Source organism: Sparus aurata, chromosome 12 (assembly GCF_900880675.1).
Source record: "Sparus aurata chromosome 12, fSpaAur1.1, whole genome shotgun sequence".
NCBI classification, from domain to species: Eukaryota; Metazoa; Chordata; class Actinopteri; order Spariformes; family Sparidae; genus Sparus; species Sparus aurata.
In genome coordinates, this window is record NC_044198.1 from 29,933,211 (window position 1) to 29,954,109 (window position 20,899).

The 20,899-nt window shown below is 44.8% G+C and overlaps 2 protein-coding genes and 1 long non-coding RNA gene across 5 annotated transcripts; 1 reads left to right on the forward strand and 2 right to left on the reverse strand.

Annotated features, from left to right (window-relative positions):
- Positions 1-306: 306 nt before the first annotated feature.
- slc25a46 (solute carrier family 25 member 46) lies at positions 307-4,994 on the reverse strand. The gene is made up of 8 exons (XM_030435230.1): positions 4,527-4,994; positions 3,876-3,918; positions 3,623-3,680; positions 3,397-3,474; positions 3,192-3,292; positions 2,745-2,801; positions 2,528-2,585; positions 307-2,002 (listed from the first exon to the last, which is right to left on the reverse strand). Exons 1-8 carry the CDS (start codon positions 4,795-4,797, stop codon positions 1,406-1,408), a joined length of 1,263 nt encoding a protein of 420 aa, XP_030291090.1. The 5' UTR covers positions 4,798-4,994; the 3' UTR covers positions 307-1,405.
- LOC115592472 (uncharacterized) lies at positions 4,919-5,983 on the forward strand. The gene is made up of 2 exons (XR_003986176.1): positions 4,919-5,038; positions 5,308-5,983. It is a non-coding gene; the product is annotated as an uncharacterized LOC115592472 (long non-coding RNA).
- Positions 5,536-20,504, reverse strand: slc31a1 (solute carrier family 31 member 1). Of its 3 annotated transcripts, XM_030435231.1 has the most exons (7): positions 20,308-20,503; positions 18,519-18,550; positions 9,617-9,756; positions 9,422-9,494; positions 9,020-9,188; positions 8,475-8,555; positions 5,536-7,514 (listed from the first exon to the last, which is right to left on the reverse strand). In XM_030435231.1, exons 3-7 carry the CDS (start codon positions 9,743-9,745, stop codon positions 7,313-7,315), a joined length of 654 nt encoding a protein of 217 aa, XP_030291091.1. In that variant the 5' UTR covers positions 9,746-9,756; positions 18,519-18,550; positions 20,308-20,503; the 3' UTR covers positions 5,536-7,312. The 3 variants fall into 3 exon arrangements, with proteins under 3 accessions (XP_030291091.1, XP_030291092.1, XP_030291093.1); XM_030435232.1 differs by lacking the exon at positions 18,519-18,550 and having other exon boundaries at positions 20,308-20,504; XM_030435233.1 differs by lacking the exon at positions 8,475-8,555 and having other exon boundaries at positions 20,308-20,499.
- Between the last annotated feature and the right edge of the window lie 395 nt (positions 20,505-20,899).

A 20,899-nucleotide genomic window follows, 5' to 3' on the forward strand; every position in this document is an offset into this window, starting at 1 on the left:
CATGAAAATAACAACTATATTGATTAACTAACTCTAAAATAAAATCAATGTGATATAGAGAATAATGATAATAAAATAAAGCTGCTTCTCTTCATTATAAATGTATTTATTTAAGATAATAAAAAAACTTATCATGAAGAAACTGTCTGAAATTAAAACAAACTTGTAAATATTAATAAACTGAGTGTCAGTAAAAAAGAATTTTCAGTTTACAAAGCGGAAGAATCTGAACATGACACTTTAACACTGACATCATGTGATCGACTAATGTGTTCATACTGAGTGATGACATCGCAGACGCTGCAGCACTTCAACACTCACTTCTTTTTATTTCAGACGAAAACAAAGTTTCAACGTGACAACAGAGAACCAACACGTGCAGATTTAAAAAGGAAAAACTTGTTGGAAACTTTCAAACTGTTCAGTTCCAAACTTTTATTTTGAAAAAATCAACAGCAGTTCAGTTTGTGCTTCAACTGATTTATTTAGTTTCACTGATTTGATTTAAATATCGATGCATCAAATATGATTTCATCTAAAGCTACTTTACTTTTAATACATAGAACTTATTTCATTTTTACAACTTTATACAAACAGGAAGTGGTTTGTTGGCTGACAGGTATACACACACACACTGGTCAATACACAGCAGCTGAGGCTGACCAATCAGCTTTCGGCATTTATCATTTTAACACAGGATCATGAGTTCATGCTGGAACAGGAAGTGACACAGCGTTTCCATGGTTACGCACAACAACATTTTGTTTGAAGGCAGGAAGTGACACGAATGTTCAGAGTCTCCCAGTTTTTGTGCTAAGCTAAGCTAAGCTAAGCTAAGCTAAGCTAAACATGACCTGGAGCTAAATGTGGACTGCAGGAAGGAGGTGAAGCGTCAGCTGGTTGCCAGGTCAGTAATGGTTGCTATGGTATTACGAAATGGCCGCCAAGCGGTTGCATGGTGTCTGTGGAAGTGCTGACGGAGTGACGCATCTGAAGTTTTAATTTATGTTTGTTCATATTCATTGTTATTAACATATAATGATTTATCATAAATATATTACATATTAATGATTTTATCATCATTTATCTTCGATCAACCAATCAGCTGTCTCATCCAGTCACCAGTGTGAGTGTGTGTGTGTGTGTGTGTCAGGTGATTTCAGTGCTGACATTAAATCTATATTTGATCATAACGCAGGTTAAGATGTTTGTGATCAGTTATATTGACGACTCGCTGGCGTTGATGTCGACGTGTGTTTCTATCAGCTGATCAGACTGTTGTCGTACTTCAGGTCGAGCTCTACACTGTTTAACTCATGTCACTTCATCCTTCGTGGTCATGGTGGACTGATGGTTGATGTGTGAACAGGAAGTGATACTGCCTGGTCTCCATGGCAGCGGTCCTCTAAGTGCCCCGCCCCTCCAGCAGCAGCAGCCTCAGCAGCGTCCTGGCCGCAGCCAGCAGCGCTCCGTGCAGCGCGTACTGCGCCGCCAGCGCTCCGAAGCCACGGTAAAACCCTGCCGTGCCCTCCTTGCGGCGGATGGCGTGGAGACAGTCGGAGAAGCCGTCATACTGCGTGTTGACAGGGAGGACCAGCGGGCTGCCGCCATTTCCCACGCCTACCACGCCATCGGTGGCGTCGATGATGGTGCGGGTGCCCTGCAGGCCAAGGCGGTGCAGCGCGGTCTCCAGAGGAAACAGCACAATGTCGGCCACCAGAGATCCCGCCCACGCCGCCGCCAGCTCGGGGAAGTAGGCGTCCAGCGGGTTGCTGGGTTCCACCCGCTGCTTCCTTCCCCGCTGGTGCAGCCACAGTGCCACCCGCTGAACGGAGGCGGCAATGGCGTATCGCAGGACGGCGTGCAGCGCTGTAGGAAGTAGCAGAGAACTGAGAGGAAGCAGACGACGACTGTGAGGAGCACCGACACCCAACAGCCGGGTCAGACCTTCACGGACACAATCGAGCAGACCGGATGACGAGTCGTCCCGGACGATCTCGCTCTGTGGAGACGACATAGGAAGCAGAATCAACGCACGGCCAATCAGCTACTGCAGATCGTTTATCAATAGAACAACCTGCAAAGCTTCATATAAACAAGATCTTTACTGTTACATCATCACACATGATCAACGACTCTGACTGAAACAAGCAAAGATCGTTTCCACGCTGTCAAACATCAGTTCTAACCACACTGACGATGAAAACATGTCGTTGAGACGCCGTTTAGCTCAGCTGGTAGAGCAGCGTCCCATGTACAGAGGCTGTGTCCTCGCTGCAGCGGACCCGGGTTCGACTCCCGGCCCGGGTCCCTTTGCTGCGTGTCACTCCCCCTCTCTCTCCCTGTTTCCTGTCACCTCTCCAGCTAAAACTATCAATAAAGCCATAAAAAAAGGCCAAAAAAAAAAATACTTAAAAAAAAAAAAAAGAAAACATGTCGTTGACACATGAACGTCTCTCAGAGTGAACAGACATTGTTCCCACAGAGCTGCTGCTGAACCTGATCATCAATAATAATCCATACTGACCTGAACAGTCTCCACCAGGCTGGCGCAGTAAAACGGCAGAGCGACCACAGCTGTTAACCTGAGGGCGACCGACAGACACAGAAGAGAGAGAGTCTTCAGACTGAACACACAGAAATGTGAATGAGCTTCTACATGAGGGGTTTACATCCACAAGTCTGTCAATCATTCAGCAGAAGAAGAAATGACTTCAATCATTCAGTAGAAGAAGTGAACTGACCCTTTCAGCAGTAAATGTCCAGCCAGCTGTTTCCACGTCCACCTGTGAGGAAGCTCCCTGCACACAGAACACTCGGTCAAACTACAGTCATGCTACAGTCAAACTACAGTCATGCTACAGTCAAACTACAGTCATACTACAGTCATACTACAGTCAAACTACAGTCATACTACAGTCAAACTACAGTAATGCTACAGTCAAACTACAGTAATGCTACAGTCAAACTACAGTAATGCTACAGTCAAACTACAGTAATGCTACAGTCATACTACAGTAATACTACAGTCAAAATACAGTAATGCTACAGTCAAACTAGTCAAACTACAGTAATGCTACAGTAATGCTACAGTCAAACTACAGTCATGCTACAGTCAAACTAGTCAAACTACAGTAATGCTACAGTCAAACTACAGTCATACTACAGTCCAGTGAGCAGTTAGCAGTTACCGTGGTAATGGCGTGAACTCGCTGATGATGCCTTCAGCTCCGAGCGTGATGCCGTGAACGATGAAGGTGCTGCCCATCCCCTTCCACAGAGCCTTCACACCCTGAACAACAAGTTATTGATACCTGATCACACTGATTGATTCTCCATGACGACAACATCTTGATGTTTATATTTTAATGTGATAAATGAAATATTATTCGTCACCTGAGCCTTGGTGATAGTGTACATGACGGCGACAGCACTGAACGGAGTCAGGTGGTAACAGCGGCCGTGGTAGTTCACCTGACACCAGAAAGCAGTAAAAGGAGAGAAGATTTTAACAAGATAACTTTATGTATTAATAAACTAAATATGTAAAAGCATTTGTGACTCAAACAAAGATTAAATACAACAACAATGAACCTTGTTACAGATTAAGGTGAGCTGATACCTGACACTGTCTGCGGAAGACGATACAGGGATGAGCGAGGACGTTCTCTGTGAACAGACTGCAGACAGGCAGACAGACAGACTGTTATTTAGGGACATTGATTTTGAATATCTTCGCTGTCAGGCTCATCAGACATTAGTTTGGGACTGATGATGATTAACAGCTCTGTCCTCACAATGACTGTATAGGAATCATAATAAAACATTCATTATGACTTTATTATAACTTCATTGATTATAAAAAGATTTACAACCTGACCAGTCCGATTCCAAAGCCTGCGAATCGATTCAGCTGCTCTGCAAGAAAAAAGCGATAGAAGAAAAAGTCATTCATAGTATTTATTTAATTACTGCAAACTTCACTTTATCTGAATTATGAGCTAGAACATTATTTCAGATTAAAAAAAAAAAAAGTTGAATAGAAAAACTCATCGTCAGCTTTTACTCAATTCTCCGGCTGTGACGTTCAGATACAGGCTAACAATTAGCTTCGTTAGCTAGAATGATCCATTTAGCTAGAGATTCAAATAGTGCTAATTAGCCCTCCTAGCAAACGATTAGCCTGCTATATTCTGTCATTAGCCTGCCGGCTAAGCACCAGTTACTCGGAGGTTTAAAGACTGATTCTATGATATGATTAGCCTACAAGCTAACGAGAAGTCCTTTCAGTGTTTCTTGTTGACATGTTAGCATTAGCCTGCTAGCTGATTAGCATGTCCGCCTGACAGAGCGTATGTACATAGGGTAAGCCATGTAGCTAGTTCCATTCACTTGTGATTGTAACGTTAGCCTGAGAGCTAAGTACCATGTCCCCTGACATAAACACTAACATTACATTGATGTGGCCGTTAGCTGGTTCCATCTACTTCCCAGTGTACCCTCCCCCTCCCTCCTCACCGACCTACCAGCTGGCGGTACACCGGGCTGCGGGGCTTCCCAGCCGGCTGCGGCTCCGGGACCTCCGGGCTCTCCCAGCGGCTCGTCGTACTGTGGAGTCCGCTCTCCGTGGTGCAGGTTACGGCTCCCGGGAATGTCCGGCGGCGTGGTGACCCAGTGGTGGTGCTGCAACTCCGCGGGACCTCCGGCGCTCCTGACCGGGTAACTCGCTCCGTACAGCGGGTCATCGCGGCCGCGGTAGCCGAGCCCATCGAAGCTGTCCGGCCGCCTGGAGGCCATCACAGGGTCGGTGCCTGGACGAGCTGCGGGAGGACCGTGACGGAGACGCGGTTAACGGAAACCACAAGTCATCAAACAGAACACGTTCACGTCCCGACAAAATAACGGCAGCGCTGATTTAAAGGAGGATTATTGTCCGTGATTGATTTGACCCGCTGCTAAACATCTACCTGTCACCTGCAACCCGGAAGTTCTGCCTGTTTCCGGCAGACGGTGTTACAGCTCGTTACCGCCCCCACAGGTGAGCAGGAGAAGTGCAGCCAGTCTGTTTCTCTGATGAACCTTCAGATTTCAGATAAATATATATATATATATATATATATATATATATATATATCTATATATCTATATATATATATATATAGATATAGATATATATATATAGATATATAGATATAGATATATATGACTAATATTTTGAACATCTCAGATTGAATAATTTCTGAAGGCCGTCGTTGTTGATTTTCCTCAAACATTAATGGAATTTCAATTTCCTCCACTTCTTCCCAGATGAAGAAGGCAAACACCGCAAGCTCAGCCAAGTCACGTCACGTCTACGCCGACTTCATAGCAGCGTGTGTAGCCCCGCCCCTGCAGTCAGGCAGCAGGAGTTCAACTTGAACGCGCCTAATGTGAACTTCATCCCGGAAGTGACTCTGACTGTTTCCTGTCACTGATCATTTAAATTTTTGGAATAATATTTAATCTTTATTTCCTGTGAACAGACGAGACAACGAGTTTCTTCATACATTTTATTGTGTTTTTTTATGATTCCAGCATTCGTGACAATTAAAACATTTTCAGACACTTAATGTTTCCTTCACAGACAGTTTTCAACACATTTAACCTCAACTTCATTTTCAACAACATCAACACAGACGATGACTCACACAGAGCTCTGACGTGGAACAGAATACAAGTCCAGTAACTGATCTGCCCTGCGACCTGATGGTGCACAAAGTAAACTCCGCCCACGTCTCAGTGAGACGAGATTAACAACAATCACAACTAATCACAATGACATCCGAGGAAATCCATTCCAGACAGAAACAAGATCATTTTAGTCAGGAACCATCAAAAGTCTGACATCATCAGCAGTGTTTTATCGTTTGTTTTTGGTCTTTTCTCCCAAACCACAGTTTTTCCAGGTGGACAGGTTAGCGACACATTTCTCCTCACACTGAAATAAGTCAAGAGACGTCAGTTTTCAAGTTGAACTACAGTGAAACCAGCAGAGCCTCCAGGTTAACAGAGACGCCGACGGTGAAGAGCAGCACCTTGAACTCAAACACTGGCCTGCAGTCAGCAGCTGCTCGGCTCGTTAAGGCAACAGGTTTAAGGCCGGCGGTGGCCGAGACAAAACATGAACAAACGAGAAACGCTGGTGTTTTAACAAAAAGTTGTTCTTGTAAATTTAATTCATGAAATCTATCTCAAAATACAAACTGCTGAATTTGATGTTTCATGATGTTTTTATTCAGGAGAAAATCTGTGAATTCTCTGAAACTAGAAAAACTGTTTCAGATTTAAAACTCGAGGATTCTAAACAAATCTGATGTAAACCGTCTGCGCTCTGATTGGTCGGCTCTTGGCCAGTCAGAGCTCGCAAAAGGAAAAAATGGTCGGCATGACACATTTACTTAAAAATTTCTGAAAAGCATTTCAGATTTTAATTCTTGAAAGTCTAATTGTGGACCGATTTAACGAGCCGCTCGATGTTCACTGGAGATGATTTTATTTAGAAAACGGTCAAAAGATTTCACTGAAAAGATTTGACACATTTAAGTCGATTCTTTAGACCAAAAACGTTTCGAGGAGAATTTTAGTAATTAAAAAAATATATAATTTGACTGATGAACTCAAGAAGTGGCCCATTGGCTGGATTCACGTCTGCGACTTATTTAAAAAGAAAAAAAGTAGAAACCGTTTCTGTGTGTAGACAATAAAAAATATTTTTCATAATTTCATTTAAATTAAAAAAATCTAAATGAAAAGTTTTGTTAAACATCTACTCTCTAATATATTATATTCTAAATAAATGTTTGAATATGGTTAATGGTTATTGGCTCTTCTAACAATGCTAACTAAAAGAAATAATAGTAAACGTGAGCTACGTATGCTAACTTTTTGGATAGTAGCAGCTAGCGCTAATCTTCCAGTTGTCATGGCACTAAAAAGGAAATAAGAGACAATATCACATGATTTGGCTGATCAGGAACTTCTGAGGAGACGCGAGCTGTGATTGGCCGGCTCACCCTCCAACAGGAGTTTTTAGAAAAAAACTTAAATTGCAAAACAAAGATTTATTAAATTGCAAACAAGGTGTTGGTTACCACGGTTACTGAGTAACAAATGAAATTTAGTGTCTCATTATATGTGCTAATCTCACGCTAACATTCTGCCAGTTAGTGGCTCCAGATTAGCTAGTGTGCTAACATAAAGTGAAAGTGTTTGTTAGCATTTTATTGATTGTGATCAGCAAAATCCCCCGACGCGATGCTAATTAGCATGCTAGTTAATGGCAGTGCTCTGTGATGTCAACAACCACTGCCTTTCGCCAGCTGAACAGAAAGTAGCCCATGCCAGCTCCGGCTGCCACAGCGATGCAGAGGTAAGCGTTGTAGGTCATGAAGACGAGCATCAGGAAGTAGCTGACGACCACCTGAACGATGTGCAACACCGTCTGCAGGAAATGGGCGGGGCTAAGCATCCGCTGCCTGAGAGGACAAGAGAAAGGGTTTAGCAATACCTTTAGCTTTTTATATAAAGTTGCTCTTTACATGATGTTTGTGTTAGCGTTACTTTTACCATTAGCACATTCATTTATCAAAAGGAATTTTATATTGATGATAATGTCTCAATAATGTTGCTTTTAAACTGTGGTTACTGTTAGCATTAGCATGAATGCACTGCTGTACATTTTAAGTCTTGCATCGTATCCGACTCAACCGGCCTTCATGTGGGTTGCTGTGGCCGGCTGAGTCAACAACCGACAAGTAAGGACACTCCCACACTGTAAGGACACTCCCACAATATGTAAGGACACTCCCACACTGTAAGGACACTCCCACACTGTAAGGACACTCCCACAATATGTAAGGACACTCCCACAATATGTAAGGACACTCCCACACTGTAAGGACACTCCCACACTATGTAAGGACGCTGTGAAGAAGCCCGTTGGATAAGAGAAACGTCTTCAAGAAACTGGAACGTGTCCCGTGGACTACGATACAGAACTTGGAGGTACCAGAACCCTGAGAATATTCATGCTGTTAGTTAGCTTTTCACATCAGCTATACACACACACACATCGTGTTAGTTAATGTTAGCATTAGCTTCAGTGTTAGCATGATCACTTCACCAGGCCTCCACATACAGTCCGTACACTGAGATTTACCACTGAATTATTCATGTAACAGAAGAAGACGGACTCGTAAAGACTTCCTGTGGGCAAGTGTTGAGATGATCCAATCAGAATCTGCCAATACTCATTAATTATTCACCATCAACATTAATCAATCATCGGTTTTGGTTCAGAAAGGTTTGATCAGAGCATCTCAACCAAAGTTGGGAAGGTACCAGGACCAGGTTAAGGACCAAGACCAGGTCCCAAACCACAGCCAGGACGAGGACCAGAGTCAGGACCAAGACCAGAACCAGAACTGTACAGTTACCTGACAGAGAATCCTGAGTGGTGGGACTTTAAACGAACAGGAAGCTCCGCCCTCTCCGAACACTGACTGTCAATCACTGAGCTGACAGTGAACACATGACATTTACGTCACATGACTGATGATGTCAGCTGTGAGGTCACAGTCAGTCACAGACTCTCTGAGATGTCAATCATCACACTTCCTGTTGACGTTTTTATTTGTGTAGATCTTAAAGTGACGTCATCGTCTGAACATCTGAATGTTTTAGTTTTTTACATTTCTGTCTCATGTTTGAAAACATTTTAACCTGTTTCAGAAGCGTCACATGAATAATAAATACTGAACATGTGGCATGTTTTTCATTTGTTAAAAATACTAAATGATTCTATAAATATACCATCAGAGTTTAGAAAGTCTCTGCGGGACATTTAGGTTTTTTCTTCGTTGATAGTGAACGTTTACTTTTTTCATGAAATATATTTCTGTAGGACAAAGCAGAATTTATCTTATTGGTTAAGAATCATCATTAATACTTCCTGTTGTTAGCATTAGCATTAGCCACCTACCCAACAGTCTTGTGCGTCTCCATCAGCACCGTCCCATCAGCCCCCGGGAGCGGCATGGAGTTGTAGCGGACGTTGACCTGACTGCGACGCAGCAGCGTCTCACGACCCATCTTCAACCCCTCGTACAGGACGGCCAATAGGAAGACACCGATGCACGCCCCGACCATCTCTGATTGAATGAGAACAGGAGAGGGGAGGGGCTAGTGTTGAGAGTGAACCAATGAATGGGACACAAAAACACACATTATCTATATAAATGTCAGAAAGACTAACAACAGCGTGTAAAAACAAAACGGTCTGATGAGCTGATGAAAGCAGCCGGCTGTCGTCTTAAAGATTCTGAGGACCCGCTTCAAGTTTACAGACGGGATGAACACAAACAGGGATCAGAACCAAACGGACCTCCAGGGGTGTTGATGAGCAGACCCGTGAACAGCAGCTCCACGTTGTTGTAGCCAAAGTAGAAGGTCATCACCTAGGCAACAACAACATTAGCATGTTAGCTCGTAACTTTACGTAGCCATGTTATATTAGCATGCAAACATCACATGGAGTCTTTGTTGTATCACATGGGCGCTAACTAGCCCCGCCTCTCACCATCCCTCCATGTCCCTCATGTCCGCCTTGGTTCCCGCCATGTCCTCCTCCGTGGTCGTGTCCACTGGTGGTGGGCGGGGCCATGGTGGGATGGTGGTGGTGGCTGTGGTCCATGGCGCTGTGGTTCATGTGGTCCGTGGCTGCAAGTGAACCACATGACTTCATCACTCTTAACTACACTTCCCATCATGCTTTGGGGGACACATGGCTTCCTGTTTTCAAGCCTCTATTTATTTACAAGAGCTTGTTAAATCACAGCAGAGTCCTGCACGGGTCTCATTTTGCAAACCTGCCTCCGCCCGTACCCGTCGTACTTAAAACCGCACTGACACGTTTTTCCGACAGTAGCACAAATTACATTCCGCACCCGAGCCGACCCGCTATAAATTGATACCGACGCCCCGACCCGCACCAGAGGGAAAATTTGACTGACGCAATTTTTAAAAATGAATATAAGCCAGCGTGGGGAATGGGAGTTCTGGGAGGGCGCAAGCACGCAAGAATGAGCTCATATGAAATATACATGCTTATCATTTTGAAATGCAGGCATATTTTTGTAGATGTGTCGCTAATGACTTTTTTGTTTTTGTTTTTTTATTTTTTTTGCACGTGAAGCCTTGAAAATGGCATTCGCAAAACCCGACCCGCGCTCTCTAGGCGTCCGCACCCGTGTCCGACACAGGACATTATTTTTCACCTGTTTCATCCAAATTGTGCGGGTCACCCGTCAGGTACCCGAACCCGTGCAGGACTCTGAGTCACACTGTGTCCACTGAACAACAAAGACACACACACGCACACACACACACACAGACTCAGACACACACAGACTCAGACACACACAGACTCAGACACACACACACACATACACACTTAAAGTCCCCTCTCTTACCTTACACACCTGTTCAGTCAGAGTGATGCTGACTCGACCGGAGAGAGACACAGACTGAACGCTGATGACATCACAGCGTCTGCTCAGTTTGTCCCGGTGCTGTAACCATGGTTACATGTAAACGTCACTGAGCAGACGCCCTGCTGTAATCTGATTGGCCCTCAGGCCCCGAGGCTACAGGAGGCAGAACGAGCCAATCAGAGCGTTCCGAGATGCTGTCTGCCATCAGCCAATTAAATTAGAGAAACATTAACATTAACAGGAAGGTCAGCCATCGCCGCTGGCAACACTTCCTGTTTCGTGTTGGGCAGCATCACTTCGAGTCTCTCTCCTGCAGCTGATTCAACTTCAGGGCTAAGTAACTAAGTACATTTACTCCAGTACACATTCAGGTCGGGCCGGCGATGTGGCCTAAAAATAAAATCTCTGATTTTTTCACATCAAACTCAGTTTATGATTTTAATTGATTCTTTGTTTCCTTCTTAAAAACAAACTAAAAATGACAAAGAAATTATTAAAAGCATTGATTTGTTTAAATGATTTTATTGTTATCAAAATGTGCCCTGCCAGTTTAAACAGGCAGCCTCAAACCCACTAGAAATAAAAAGTGTCCCTTTGTGATAAAGTGCCTCTGTAAACATACATGTAACATGTCAGACTGCAGGTTTGTATACAAACAGAGCAGGTTCCATGTTGGGATGATAAAGTGTGAACATAACTTTCATCAAACAGTGTGTTGTATATGTATATCATGCCAAAACCTCACACACACACAAAATGTGTTTTACTCACAAACAAACTCAGTGTGGTCTGCAAATGCAAAACACCATTCACAAACTAATGCATTTTGTTTTGCAAATAAGAAATGTACCAATCAAACAAATACATCATGCTTCAGAAACAAATACAGCATGTTTTACACATACAAAGAAACATATTTCTTCAAGTACAAAAAAGTATCCTTCAAGTACAAACTAAAATCCTTCAAGTACCAAAAACAATTCTACAAGTACGAAAAAACCTGTCACGTGACTTTTGGCACTACTTTTCCGCCTTGCTGATCCACACACAAATGTCTTCAGATCCACACACACAAATGTCTTCAGATCCACACACAAATGCCTTCAGATCCACACACAGATGTCTTCAGATCCACACACAAATGTCTTCAGATCCACACACAAATGTCTTCAGATCCAACACACAGATGTCTTCAGATCCACACACACAAATGTCTTCAGATCCACACACAGATGTCTTCAGATCCACACACACAAATGTCTTCAGATCCACACACAAATGTCTTCAGATCCACACACAGATGTCTTCAGATCCACACACAAATGTCTTCAGATCCACACACAAATGTCTCAGATCCACACACAAATGTCTTCAGATCCACACACAAATGTCTTCAGATCCACACACAAATGTCTTCAGATCCACACACAAATGTCTTCAGATCCACACACACAAATGTCTTCAGATCCACACACAAATGTCTTCAGATCCACACACACAAATGTCTTCAGATCCACACACAAATGTCTTCAGATCCACACACAAATGTCTTCAGATCCACACACAAATGTCTTCAGATCCACACACAAATGTCTTCAGATCCACACACACAAATGTCTTCAGATCCACACACAAATGTCTTCAGATCCACACACACAAATGTCTTCAGATCCACACACAAATGTCTTCAGATCCACACACAAATGTCTTCAGATCCACACACACAAATGTCTTCAGATCCACACACACAAATGTCTTCAGATCCACACACACAAATGTCTTCAGATCCACACACAAATGTCTTCAGATCCACACACACAAATGTCTTCAGATCCACACACAAATGTCTTCAGATCCACACACACAAATGTCTTCAGATCCACACACAAATGTCTTCAGATCACACACACAAAATGTCTTCAGATCCACACACAAATGTCTTCAGATCCACACACAAATGTCTTCAGATCCACACACAAATGTCTTCAGATCCACACACACAAATGTCTTCAGATCCACACACAAATGTCTTCAGATCCACACACAAATGTCTTCAGATCCACACAACAAATGCCTTCAGATCCCACCAAATGTCTTCAGATCCACACACACAAATGTCTTCAGATCCACACACAATGTCTTCAGATCCACACACACAAATGTCTTCAGATCCACACACAAATGTCTTCAGATCCACACACAAATGTCTTCAGATCCACACACAAATGCCTTCAGATCCACACACACAATGTCTTCAGATCCACACACACAAATGTCTTCAGATCCACACACAAATGTCTTCAGATCCCACACACAATGTCTTCAGATCCACACACAAATGTCTTCAGATCCACACACAAATGTCTTCAGATCCACACACACAATGTCCTTCAGATCCACAACACAAATGTCCTTCAGATCCACACACAATGTCTTCAATCCACACCAATGTCCTTCAGATCCACACACACAAATAATCCACAATGTCTTCAGATCCACACACAAATGTCTTCAGATCCACACACAAAATGTCTTCAGATCCACACACAAATGTCTTCAGATCCACACACACACACAAATGTCTTCAGATCCACACACAAATGTCTTCAGATCCACACACACAAATGTCTTCAGATCCACACACACAAATGTCTTCAGATCCACACACAAATGTCTTCAGATCCACACACACAAATGTCTTCAGATCCACACACAAATGTCTTCAGATCCACACACAAATGTCTTCAGATCCACACACACAAATGCCTTCAGATCCACACACAAATGTCTTCAGATCCACACACACAAATGTCTTCAGATCCACACACAAATGTCTTCAGATCCACACACAAATGCCTTCAGATCCACACACACAAATGTCTTCAGATCCACACACACAAATGTCTTCAGATCCACACACAAATGTCTTCAGATCCACACACAAATGCCTTCAGATCCACACACACAAATGTCTTCAGATCAACACACAAATGCCAGTAAACTTTCCAACAAATGTCCTGTAATTCGCACTCCACAACAACAGGTGGCGCTGTTGAGTCTTTTTAAGGCCAGCAGGACGATTTTTTTCCCCCCTAAATCTTTATTTTTTCTTGTTCTATTTTATTTAAGACTGCAACAGGATTTACCATAGACACATGTACGTCGACGGCACCATCATATTGGAGGAGGCAGCTCCGCCCCGTGAACTAATACAAGTCAATGGAGTGAACTTTATAAAGCTCGTTCTACAAAGTGCTATAAGTCAATGCCTCCCATTTACACATTCACAGATGTATGGATATATTCAGGAGACAGATAGGAACCAAAAACAACGTCTGTGACGTTCTCTGATGATTATAAATGTAGTGACTGGAGGGGTACCGAATGCAGACGGTGAGCGCTGATGGCACAAAGACTCATGGGAGTGAATTCTCAAGTGTTCATGAGACTGTTGTTGTTCGAATATGTTTTGTTTGGTTGCTTTCTGTACAACTTCTGGGTGTTGTTGTGTCCTGAGGATGTGTGATGTTGAATTGACATAGATATAGATTTTGCAGTGTGCCACCATGGCCGAGGATGATGGGGCGGGTGGTGACTAACATCAAAGGCATTTGTAAGCCGGATGAAAATGAACCTGCGGCCTGGAAGCGTTGCCGTGTAAATGGTACGAGATACGCATTGTCTCATGAGACTTTTCCCCATCAAGCTAGCCACGTAACGTCTCCTTATATGTTCAGTATACAGGTCGGCACCAAACCACAGGATGGATTATTATAATGTTTTTACAAATGTTTACAGCTGCCAATGTATGTAATGCTGTTACTGTGATGACACATGACAGTTCACGGGGCGGAGCTGCCTCCTCCAATATGATGGTGCCGTCGACGTACATGTGTCTATGGTAAATCCTGTTGCAGTCTTAAATAAAATAGAACAATAAAAAATAAAGTTTTAAGGGGGAAAAAAATCGTCCTGCTGGCCTTAAAATGACTCAACAGCGCCACCTGTTGTTGTGGAGTGCGAATTACAGGACATTTGTTGGAAAGTTTACTGGCATTTGTGTGTGGATCTGAAGACATTTGTGTGTGGATCTGAAGACATTTGTGTGTGGATCTGAAGACATTTGTGTGTGGATCTGAAGACATTTGTGTGTGTTGATCTGAAGACATTTGTGTGTGTTGATCTGAAGACATTTGTGTGTGGATCAGCAAGGCGGAAAAGTAGTGCCAAAAGTCACGTGACCGTTTTTTTTCGTACTTGTAGAATTGTTTTTTGTACTTGAAGAAATATGTTTCTTTGTATGTGTAAAACATGCTGTATTTGTTTCTGAAGCATGATGTATTTTGGCATGATTCTAACTCCATAGTTGTATGCCTGCAGATGTGTAAACATCAGTAAACATTTGCATGCTGCACAGTAAACATGATGCTGCAGATGTTCAGGAACACGAGCTGTCTGCTTCCTCTGGCTCGAGCTCGAGTCCAGAGTGTTCAGCGTGTGGATGAACCTCCGGCTGCTCTCTATAAACGGGCAGCACGTCTTTAGCGATATGCAGCGTGACTGCATGTGTAACATCTGTCCACCGGGACGCTTCTCCTCATACGGGACACAGTGATTAAATGATTGTGCTGATGTCGGCTGCTTTATAGCGGCTGCAGCAGTCTGTACATCTCGTAGTGAACAACAAGAGTCCCGCTGTGAGGCTGGCGTCTGTTTGAGATGATGATATAATAGTGTCGGTCAGTGTTGTTCGAGGTCCAACGCTACAGAACCGAACTACTGACGAGACAGAACTGAACTACTGACGAGACAGAACCGAACTACTGACGAGACAGAACCGAACTACTGACGAGACAGAACCGAACTACTGACGAGACAGAACCGAACTACTGACGAGACAGAACCGAGCTACAGAAGAGACAGAACCGAGCTACAGAAGAGACAGAACCGAACCACTGACGAGACAGAACCGAGCTACAGAAGAGACAGAACCGAACCACTGACGAGACAGAACCGAGCTACAGAAGAGACAGAACCGAACCACTGACGAGACAGAACCGAGCTACAGAAGAGACAGAACCGAACCACTGACGAGACAGAACCGAGCTACAGAAGAGACAGAACCGAGCTACAGAAGAGACAGAACCGAGCTACAGAAGAGACAGAACCGAACCACTGACGAGACAGAACCGAGCTACAGAAGAGACAGAACCGAACCACTGACGAGACAGAACCGAGCTACAGAAGAGACAGAACCGAGCTACAGAAGAGACAGTGCCTTTTTCAGGACGAACTCTCGGCTCGCTGCATGTTGTTGTGTTTTGTTTCTCTGTGGGGGGGCGGAGCCTACTGTGAACTATGGGAGCCCATGAGGAGCAGGTTAAAGAGAAAATCGATTTAATTCTTTTAAATCATCCTAAACCACAAACTTGAATGAATTGATTTTACCGTATCACCCAGCCCTACTTTAAAGGTACCTGTACTTTACAACTTTCTATTCCAGCTGCACTTCATCTCAGAGGAAACATTCTACTTTTTACTCCATTACATTATTCAGAGCGCTTTAGTTACTAGTAACTAGTTACAAACCTGTACGTGCAGGTTCTCACAGGACCGCTACAAACACATGATCTCATAGACCATGATGCATTGCTGCAAGTCAGAACTGCAGAGGAGGTTTTTATCTCGAGAACCTTTGGAAGGCCTCGAGCCTCCTGTTGGGAAACACTGTGATAAACACTGATACACCTGATAACAGTGTGACCTTTCCTCCAACACCTGTCCTCCTCAACACCTGTCCTCCTCAACACCTGTCCTCCCAACACCTGTCCTCCCCAACACCTGTCCTCCCCAACACCTGTCCTCCTCAACACCTGTCCTCCCAACACCTGTCCTCCCCAACACCTGTCCTCCCCAACACCTGTCCTCCTCAACACCTGTCCTCCCAACACCTGTCCTCCCCAACACCTGTCCTCCTCAACACCTGTCCTCCTCAACACCTGTCCTCCCAACACCTGTCCTCCTCAACACCTGTCCTCCCCAACACCTGTCCTCCCCAACACCTGTCCTCCCAACACCTGTCCTCCCCAACACCTGTCCTCCCCAACACCTGTCCTCCCCAACACCCTCCTCCCAACACCTGTCCTCCTCAACACCTGTCCTCCCCAACACCTGTCCTCCCAACACCTGTCCTCCCCACACCTGTCCTCCCAACACCTGTCCTCCTCAACACCTGTCCTCCCCACACCTGTCCTCCTCAACACCTGTCCTCCCCACACCTGTACTCCTCAACACCTGTCCTCCCAACACCTGTCCTCCCCAACACCTGTCCTCCCAACACCTGTCCTCCTCAACACCTGTCCTCCCCAACACCTGTCCTCCCAACACCTGTCCTCCCCACACCTGTCCTCCTCAACACCTGTCCTCCAACACCTGTCCTCCCCAACACCTGTCCTCCCAACACCTGTCCTCCAACACCTGTCCTCCCCAACACCTGTCCTCCCAACACCTGTCCTCCCCACACCTGTCCTCCTCAACACCTGTCCTCCCAACACCTGTCCTCCCAACACCTGTCCTCCCCAACACCTGTCCTCCCAACACCTGTCCTCCTCAACACCTGTCCTCCCCAACACCTGTCCTCCCAACACCTGTCCTCCCCAACACCTGTCCTCCCAACACCTGTCCTCCTCAACACCTGTCCTCCCCAACACCTGTCCTCCTCAACACCTTTCCTCCCCAACACCTGTCCTCCCAACACCTGTCCTCCTCAACACCTGTCCTTCCCAACACCTGTCCTCCCCAACACCTTTCCTCCCAACACCTTTCCTCCCAACACCTTTCCTCCCAACACCTGTCCTCCCAACACCTTTCCTCCCAACACCTGTCCTCCCCACACCTGTCCTCCCAACACCTGTCCTCCCCAACACCTGTCCTCCCCAACACCTGTCCTCCCAACACCTTTCCTCCCAACACCGCTGTGATGAAGCCCACGGCCTCAGGTGCAGCTGCACCAGCTGTCAGGCCTCCATCTCACCTGTGACACAGTCCGTGGGGGTCAGAGGTCACAGTGAGGCTGTTAAAACCTTGTATCAACATCCTCCCTGAGTAATCTGATTACACCTGTACAGCTCTAAGAACCGGTGTGAATGAACTCCCCTGAGATCTGATAGCAGTGTGCAGCACATGTGAGAGGAAGGCAAAGACACTATAACAATATAGGCTACTTCTTTGTCCCCGTGGAGAAAGTCCCCAGACTCCCTTAACAAATGTGTCAGTTTAGTGAGTTGTTGAGTTGGAGACACTTTATAAACTCTGTGAAACTCTGTCTCTGACTCATTCTGCATTATTTGGACCTTCTTGTTCATTCAGCAAATGTTCTACATGAACTTCTTTCTGTCTTTGAGTAGAAACATGGAGTCTGTTTGTCTCAGTGATGGACGGGTTTGTTTCATACAGAGCAGGAAGTGACATCACGGGAGGTCACTCAGACTGAGAGCTGAACACTGTAATCAGATTACTCTGGACAGATGGTGATACAGGTGTGAACAGGGTCAGCGAGGTTGCTCAGCTCGACTCAGTCCAACAAACACGTCACGTTCATGCTCCCTCAGGATGAACTCTGACAAGTAACTTTGCTTTACAACCTGCAGAACTGATGACATCACCCTGTTTACTGATGATTAGCTACAGTTAGCATGCTAAGCTATGAAGGTGTACATTCTGAACATTACACCTGCTAGACATCAGCGTGCTAGCATGTTGATGTTAGCAGTTAGCCTGGTGTGTTCCTGAGACGAAAGACGTTCACTGCTCTGAAGTGTTGGACTGGATCAGTACCTCCTGTCGTCACTCTTACAGCTTTGAACATTTTATTAATTACTCAAAGCTTCAACATGCCTCTACTTTTTAAACGTCATTTTCTGTGCTTCCTGCAGCCTGACTGGCTCATTAAAATCTCTAAAATCAGAGACAGGAAGTAGAATCTCTTACCTGGAGAGGAGCGAGCGAGGAATGTTCGAGCTCTGTAGAGACAGAGAGAGAGAGTGAGAGAGAGATTATCAGCCAATAAAAACTGATAACAGGATGAACACCTGCCAATCACACGCTGGCATGATTCTCAGACAGCCAATAAGCTCATAACGTCCACCCTCAGCCAATTAGCTGTGAGGAGGCTTTCTGACAGCCAATGAGGAGCTGTGGATGAACAGTAAAGTGACTGATAGTGAAGTGCTGTTCAGCAGATTCTACTTACCTAGTATCTAAAAATTATCAATCAATAATCTCCATTATCAATCAATCAGTCTGAACGTGTATGATGATCACAGTATGAATATTAATGATATACGATTGATGTACCACACCAGAGATATCTGCTGCAGTCCACAGAGAGCTGAGTGTTTACAGGTGAGTCTGGACAACACACAGGTGACATCATCCATCACCAGCGCCAGGTGTACAAATCTCACACAAATCTTTGTGAGATCAACTCTTCATCATACCTGGACAGACCAGGTCCAGCTGATCCAGACCAGGTCCAGCTGATCCAGAACCAGACAGACCAGGTCCAGCTGGTCCAGACCAGAACAGACCAGGTTCCACAGTCCTGCTGTCATTGGGTCAGATCCCTGGTTCTCTACCGGCTGGTCCAAACAAAGTTACACCATTATTGTTTTTTTTGGGGGGGGTTTTTGGCCTTTATTATGGCTTTATTGATAGAACAGCTGAAGATATGACAGGAAACAGGGAGAGAGAGAGAGGGGGAGTGACGCGCAGTCGACCCGAGTCGAACCCGGGTCCGCTGCAGAGCCTCGGCACATGGGAAGCGCGCTTTACCTACTGAGCTAAACGCCGCCCCAGTTACACCATTATTGTATCGCTGCTGTGAGTCGACTAACTCAGTGATTTTTAGAGCATAAAAGCTAAATTAATTATAATGAATTAGTTGATGGGCAAAAAATTAATCACCAACAAGAACCAACAGAACCAAGGGTTGGTATCAGGTGTGTTCTGTGTTTTATATCACTTTGGTCTCTGGGGGAATAACAGAAGCATGTTTAACTTCTTCAGCTGTCATTCAGTTTGTCTTCATTCAGCTTTGACCCTCTTTATGTTGTGCGAGTGTTGTGATGCTGCTATAATTTTGTTGTGCAATGACAATAAAAGGATTCTGATTCTCGCTGTCACTGGTTTGACCTCACGCTGACATCACACTGACGTCACTCGTCTCACATTTCTACTCAAGACGTTATTTCACGCGCGACAGGAATCACATCCGGTCACACGAAGCTCAGTCTCCAGGCTCCATCATCAATGGTGCCAGGTTAACGCTGCCTTGCTCATGCACGCGGCAGACTTTACCTGGCCACCTGCCCTGACAGCGCACGAGCTATCCTGTCAATCAGCGCGCGTGGCATCCACCAATCAGTTTATGAACTTCCTGTCTAACCAGGTCCCCTTTGAAATCTTCTAACGTTGCTCCGTACAACAGACTGACGCGACGGCGGAGATTAAAGACAGCAGGTCATTTCAGGTGAGTGTTTCTGGGAACGAGCACTCTGCAGACGAGCAAAGTACGTGCCGAATTTACAACAAGCCTCGTCCAGTTCAACAGCTATCACAGGTTCGAACCTCACACCTGTATGGTCTGTGTTATGTGGAAGAATACCTTAAACTGTAGCTTTTTCCTAAGGAGTTTCGGACGAAAGCAGATAGTGTGCTAATGTGTAGCAGCAGAGGTCACTGGCACAGTTTCACACACACAAACAGACCGTGAGCTCACCTGGAAGGCTTCTTCGACTTCTTCTCCTTCGTCTGGCTCCTAAACACGAAACTCACAAAGTCGCGAGAAAACAAAAGAGAAGGAGAAAAGAAAGAAGAAGAAAGTCGTCCGTCTCTTCACTTTTTTCCTTCACCGTCTGCCTCTCTGCTCCGCCACCACTTCCGTGTCCTACGTCATGACGTCTTTACGCAGGGCACAGGGGAGGAGCTGAGATGAGCGGAGTAAACAAATTGGGATCCCAGTTTGGGAGAAGGGTCTAGCTGCAGCCGCAGCCAAGCCAGAGCCGCTCCAAACCACGCCCATTACAAACCACGCCCACACAAAACACGCCCATACAACACTACGGTGGCTGTGGAGGCCCTGAGCACTTAGAAAGCAAACACAAAGGAAACAAAGCAATAACCAGATCATTTTTAACAACTTTAACGGTTGATTCACAACATTAAATGCTTTTCAATGCAAACAATTTGCTTGAAACTATAAACATATACAAAAATATAAAGTTAAGTAATAAAAAAAATAAAAGATTGGGATAAAAGATTAATCTGATAAAAGATTAGATAGGCCTGCTAAATCTGGTGCATGCATCTTT

Excerpts from the sequence above, each read along its gene's own strand:
- slc25a46 (XM_030435230.1), bottom strand. The coding sequence starts at position 4,797 with ATGGCCTCCAGGCGGCCGGACAGCTTCGATGGGCTCGGCTACCGCGGC. Across the intron at positions 3,919-4,526 it reads GCCCGGTGTACCGCCAGCTG|AGCAGCTGAATCGATTCGCA; the intron begins GTAGGTCGGTGA and ends TTTTTCTTGCAG. Across the intron at positions 3,681-3,875 it reads TTTGGAATCGGACTGGTCAG|TCTGTTCACAGAGAACGTCC; the intron begins GTTGTAAATCTT and ends GCCTGTCTGCAG.
- slc31a1 (XM_030435232.1), bottom strand. The coding sequence starts at position 9,745 with ATGAACCACAGCGCCATGGACCACAGCCACCACCACCATCCCACCATG. Across the intron at positions 9,495-9,616 it reads ATGAGGGACATGGAGGGATG|GTGATGACCTTCTACTTTGG; the intron begins GTGAGAGGCGGG and ends GTTGTTGCCTAG. Across the intron at positions 9,189-9,421 it reads GCTCATCAACACCCCTGGAG|AGATGGTCGGGGCGTGCATC; the intron begins GTCCGTTTGGTT and ends TCATTCAATCAG.